Below are 6,153 nucleotides of genomic sequence, written 5' to 3'. Positions count from 1 at the left end.
AAGCTGTTTATCCTGTCCCTACTATAATTCTTTGTTTTTGTCTGACCATTAAGGTAATTTAAATGTGTAGATGTTGTCGACCCCCATCTTACTGACTTTGAAATTGTAGTTTTAGAAAACCCGAGAACAACCCGAGAACAACCGTGCTCTGGGCCATTTTGCCCGATATAAGAACTACTAGCATTTGATTTGCACTTCTATTTGATATCACCTGCTCTTGCAACTACTCAGTGAGAATAGTCTCATTTTACAAAATGAGGAAACCTAGGGTCACAGAACTATACCACTGAAATCTGAGATTTAAAAAAAAATTCCAGATCCTATCGGCTCTGCTACACAGTGCTCAAGACACTTTATTTAAGTTGCATTGTGTATGTGACTTGGACAAATCAGATTTCCTTCAGAACTAGAGAACATGTCCTTCCATACTCCAGCCGGTCAGACAGTGAGCACCTATGTATACTCATTCTGTGCGTTGACCAACATTCTACGCTCCCAGATGTAAAGCTGCCTCTCTTGGGTGGGACTTAGCTGTGGGCGCTCAGCAGCAGGCTGCTCAATGCAAAGTGGAGACCGTGGCCAATTGAAATTACAAAGGAGAATTGGATATGCAAGCTGTTGAGCTGAAACTTCTAGAAACATCTCAATGAGAGTAATAGGCACATGCAAATCTATTGTTGGACCTCAATACTAACTTCTGAACTTCATAATTCAGAGTTCTCAAATTTTAAAAACTGCCAGTGTCAAATTTGAATAGGAATGTGTAATGATTGGTTTAAATGTAAACATACAGGCTACATATAAAATGAGGTTGAAATTTAATATATTTAAAAGTGAAAGCAAATTGTCTTTTTTATTTGAATCATCTGGGAGGAAAGGCTGCAGAAAAGACCGTTCAGGGGCTACCAAATGCTGTGGAAAGAATCGCCAAGGTGTTGAGAGCAGAGGAGGAAGAGTCTCGGCTAACGCGCATTCCCAGTAGGGCAGGCAGCAGTGTCTTCGTGGTGGCACCACATACTGGAGCGAATTTACGGAGGGGAGGCGTTGGGGGAGGTAACGAACATGTTTGGTGCGATCCTAATGTAAGATGCCGTCGCTTAAACAATTTCATCACCCAGCAAGTGAGGGCTGGGATGTAAAGACGGGTAAGGTCTCCACTCTCAAGGCACCGATTGTGTAGCCGAGTGCTTTAGGGTCAATTGCATGTTGCTGTTACAGAAGTATTAAAAAATGCTCCCACATTGCTTGCTGTTTCCTGAAGCTTCTGGCTTACAGCTTTTGTACTTTTTTTCTGGAACGCTCTTTCCCCATTATCTGCTCCAGTCACTTGGGCACCTCCTTCAGGTCTTTGTTCAGATATTCTCAGGGGGCCCTCTTTGCCACCCTATTGAAATTGCGAAGCCTGCTCCCCTCCCCACCTCCTCTCCTCAGCCTTGCTCATCCTACCCGCCCCCCAATCCTGCTTAATTTTTCCCATAGTGTTTCTCACCATCTAAAGTACAATATATGTTACACATTCATATGGTGTATCGTCCCTCCCCACGTGAATGTAAGCTCTTTGAGGGCAGGGTATCCGAGGGGTTGTCTGTTTTGTTCTCACTTGTTTCCTAAGTGTCCAGAGTATGCTAGCCTATCATTAAATACTTGTTTATTTAGGTATTATGTAATTATTGTATTCTGTTGAATGGATCAACTCAAGAGTAAGTATACTTGGGAGCATTAAAGAGTTGATGCCAAAATACTGTTGGAACATTTAAACAAATGATGGCAAAACTAAAATTGCTATCGAAAATATACATGATCAGTGAAAAGCAACTCCATTTAGCAGACCACTGTTTTCAGCACCCCGGGGATATATGATGCCTGATTTTCGGTAGCATGGTATGGAGTCTGTGGCTCAGAATCAGGTATTTCACAGGATCAGTCCTGGGGTAGTAATCCAGCCCATGGATGGCCCCAAAATATTTGTTAAGTAAATACATGAGTGTGAAGACTGGCTGGTACCTGCCGTATATCACCTCAACCACGCCTCTGCCAGGGGAACCCAGAAATGTGCCCCAAATGTCAGTGCCGGTCTGCGTGATGAAGAAACTGTGATTTAGAAACTTCTTAGCAATTTGGCATCTTCACAATAGTTTTTATCGTATTTTATAAAGTGTTAGCCTGGAACAGATTTGGGGGGAAAGAACTGGAACTTCACTGCAGATAGTTCGACAAGCACTGGTTTCTGTCTCCGGTTGCTGTCAGTCACTTGTTCATGTGCCTAAAGCGCATTTCAAACTTCCCCCTTGAGAACAGTCCTGATTTTTCAAGGGTAGGTACCCTTGAAAGGTGACGTCATTCGCTAGAGAAGAATATCAGGTTGGTTTCTCACCTTTACTGATAGAATGGCAACTTTTTTACCTGCTCATCTGATAGCCAAAGTATGTGGATTGTACCGTAGCGGATATAGTCATGTCTCACTTTGTCTTAAAGTGGCGCAATCATTTATGGATTTAGAAAATTATTATTTTTTTGGTTAGGATTTAAAAAATGTTTTAAAAATAACTTTACTGAGATATAATTTACATACCATGAAATTTACGTTTTACATATGCAGTTCAACACATTTTTAGTGAATTCACCAAGTTGTGCAACCATCACTACAATCGAATTCTAGAACGTTTCCCTCACCGCAGAAAGATCCCCTGTGCTCATTGGCAGTCACTTCATATGCACACTCTAGCCCCTGGCAGCCGCTAATCTGCATTGTGTCTTTACAGATTTGTCTATTCTGGACACTTGGCGTAAATCGAAGCATGTGATACCCGGTCTTTACATGCACCTTTCATCTAGCGTGATATTTTTGAAGTCCATCCGTGTCGTCGCATGTGTCAGTACCTCATTCCTCTTTACGGCCAAACAATATTCCATTGAATGGATGTTCTCCTTTTCGTTTATCCATTCATCAGTTGATGGACATTTTGGGTATTTGTGCTTTGTGCTGTTATGCATAGTGCTGATGCTGTACAGGTCTTTTTGTATGTGAACACGTTTTCAGTTTTCTTAGGACTCTACCTAGGATTTTGAAATCGCCAGGTTATGCAGTAACTCTGTTTCATGTTTTGAGGACCTGCCAGAGTGATTTCCACAATGACTGACCCATTTTACGTTCTTACCAGTACTGTCTGAGGGTTCCACTTTTTTCACATCCTTGCCAACATCTGTTATTTTTCCCTCTCTTTTGAAAAAGTATACCCATCCTAGTGGGTCATGGTATCTCACTGTGGTTTTGATTTGTGTATCCCTAATGACTAATGATATGATATTCATGTGCTTATTGGCTATTTTTATATCTTCTTTGGAGAAATGTCTATTCAAATCCTTTGCCCATTTTTAAATTGAATTATTTATCTTTTTATGGTATAGTTGTAAGAGTCAATCCTTTGGTTTTTGCTGTCTCGTAAATCGCTTTGGATTCTTACTTTCGGGTTAGATTCGTAACACAGATATGTGTTTGAAAACTCACTAACGGCCCAACTGCTATTTTCAAGTATGATAATTGGGCAAACAATGATTTTCATTTTTTCTCTATTTTCCATGAAAAATGTTTTCAGAAGTATAATTTGGTTATTATCACTTTGGCACAGCTGTAATTTGGACTAATCTTATCAGCAAATGAATGATGGATGGATAAAGCATCTCTGATTGGTACTGTCATTGGTGTGCACTGGACATGTTTAAGCAGAATCTGGACAACTGCTTGTTGGCTTGTCGTAGAGGAAATTCATCCATGCTAAAGGAAGTTGGGCCGCGGCCATGCCACCCTGAACAAGCCTCTCCTGTCTGATCTCGGAAGCTAAGCAGGGTCGGGCCTAGTTAGTGCTTGGATGGGAGACCGCTTAGGAAGACCAAGTGCTGCAGGTGTAAAAAATAATTAATTAAAAAAAAATAAAGGAAGTTGGGTTGAATGCCATTTGAGATTCTTTTCAGCCCTAAGGTTTCTTTTTTCCTGCCTAGAACTGAAATTTGTCCCACTGAAATGGTATGAAAAGGATTATATCTTATAGTCATTGTCATTGTATAAAGTGTTTCATTATGAAGATAATATAGATTTGTACTTTGAAAACAGAACAAAGTATTATTGTACTTCACCGTTTGTTTTTACAAGATTTAAATTGTTTCACCTTGTTGTACTTGAGATAGCTCGCTTTCCTACAATCCTAAAGAATGCACGTTTTTCTTACAGATTAGCAAGACATCTACAGAAAGAGGCCCAAGCTCAACACAATAATTCTGAATTCACCGAAGAACAAAAGGTACCATAAAATAATCTCTAGATATATCCGATTCCAGATGAAAAGGGTCCTGTCTTTTAGAGTCCATTAAGCAAAACCAGACAACAAAAACTGTCCTACTTAAGTACAAAGAGTAATACTTATGCTTTGCCAAATATTAAGTGATCAAGTAGAAATACCACATGATTTACCACTTAATGAATTTCTCACTTCATGAATTTCTTTACTCAGCCATTTAGACTTTGCTTAACTGTCCCGGAGATCATCCCCTCCCTGGTTGAGGGGGTGGGCAAGTTCAGAGACTGCAGTTTGATTTTGCTTAATTGCGTCCCACCTCAATACTTACTTTTAACTCTGAACTTTCTTAACTCTTTCTCTGCCTCCTCTCAGAACAAACAACCCTCAAAAAGCCAGCACTAAAAAAATTAGTTCAAGAATGTGGCGTAAGAATGTGTCAGCAGAATAAATGCATAAGGTTGCAAAATGTTTCAATGGTGCTCTTTCTCCTTGAATTAAAATTTTAATGTGTCAAGCTGATTCCTTGTACTGTTTGAGACACTGAAAAATGGGATACTTTAAGAAGCTTTACTTTGGGAGAGCCATTTTTTCCTGGCTCAGAGTATCTAGTGTCAAACCAAATTTTAGTCTCGTCGATAATGAAAAAAAATCAGTGCGTCCGATTTTCCGTCATCTCTTAAAAAAAGACGATGTGAAAACTATGGTGACTTCATCTGTTTTAATTCTTTTTTGTGTGTGTGCAGGGGGTGGGAGTGGGAGTGATATATATATTTTCATACTCTTTAAGCCCAAATAAATGAATTTTAGTCCTTAGGCCTGTATTCATTTGACTCTTTTTTATAGGAATACGGAAAGAAAAAAATCCCCAAAGATTAGGGTTAACCATATTTCTTACCTAAGTTTATGTTTGCATTTAAAAAATATTCAGGATTTACATTTACATCTAATATACTTGTTTGTGTTGAAAAAGAAACACGTTGCTATAATTTAAATGTGTATTTGTCTCTTTTTCTTAATAACTATTAATACCCACAATAGACTCAGAAAATTTAGGATTCGAGCCCTGGAAAATAATTACCACAGAAGAAATAATGGGTTTGCTTAAGGAAAGGAGCAAAGACTGTATATTTTATCGCCCCTAGAAGGTTGTGAAATCTGTCCCGGAATCGATTAGGAAGTGATCAGTTGGCATCACAGTATTGGGAGTTAAAACACCTAAATTTTGAAACAGAATCTCAAATATCTGAGCCTGTAAATTAACAGCTAACAGTGTGTTACGGATGTGGAAACAGTGTGAAGCCTTCGGGGATTAAAACTCTAACGACCCTGATATTTTAACCACCTGTTTGCTTTGTCTCCAAGTTCTGTCCCTTAGGTGTAGGGACTGTGAGCAACATCACGTACAAAGTGATTGGACCGAAGTAAAACATACTAAAATTTTTTTTTAAATGCCATCAAGAAATGAGCTTTGTTATGTGATGATTAGACTAGTGAGAAAAAAAAATAACATTTTCTTAATTTTCTTTCGCTTTCTAAGGTGAAGCTGGTGTTTGGTAATCCTATTTGTTTATTCCTTAATTACCGTCATTTCTTAGTCAGCCACCTGGCTGCCGTCTCCTTTCAGCTAACACAGACACAGACACACAGACCTTATACTTTCTAAGGCCCGGGGGCAGCGTGGCCCAGATGAGCGAGCCTGCGGTCTGGAGTCCGAGGACTCGGTGTTCAGCACTGGCCCTGGCCCTGCGCCTTCATTTCCTTACATACGAAATGAGGGATTAAATAACATTAAACAATGGCAACAGGGATCTCTAAATCCTTCTCATACCTCTACCTTTGAGGTGTCCTGGACCCCTCT

General features: G+C 39.6%; 1 protein-coding gene across 1 annotated transcript in view; it reads left to right on the top strand.

Moving 5' to 3' along the window:
• AIDA (axin interactor, dorsalization associated) overlaps window positions 1-6,153 on the top strand; it is a 29,731-nt gene that overhangs the window by 3,317 nt on the left and 20,261 nt on the right. The window contains exon 2 of the mRNA XM_023520112.1: window positions 4,229-4,298. Within this exon, the coding sequence (XP_023375880.1) occupies window positions 4,229-4,298 (70 nt within the window). The remainder of the gene's footprint in view (window positions 1-4,228; window positions 4,299-6,153) is intronic.

The sequence above is a fragment of the Pteropus vampyrus genome, unplaced genomic scaffold (assembly GCF_000151845.1).
Source record: "Pteropus vampyrus isolate Shadow unplaced genomic scaffold, Pvam_2.0 Scaffold248, whole genome shotgun sequence".
Lineage (NCBI taxonomy): Eukaryota > Metazoa > Chordata > Mammalia > Chiroptera > Pteropodidae > Pteropus > Pteropus vampyrus.
Note: the sequence above shows the minus strand (reverse complement) of the source record. Positions and strands in the feature narration are given on the sequence as shown.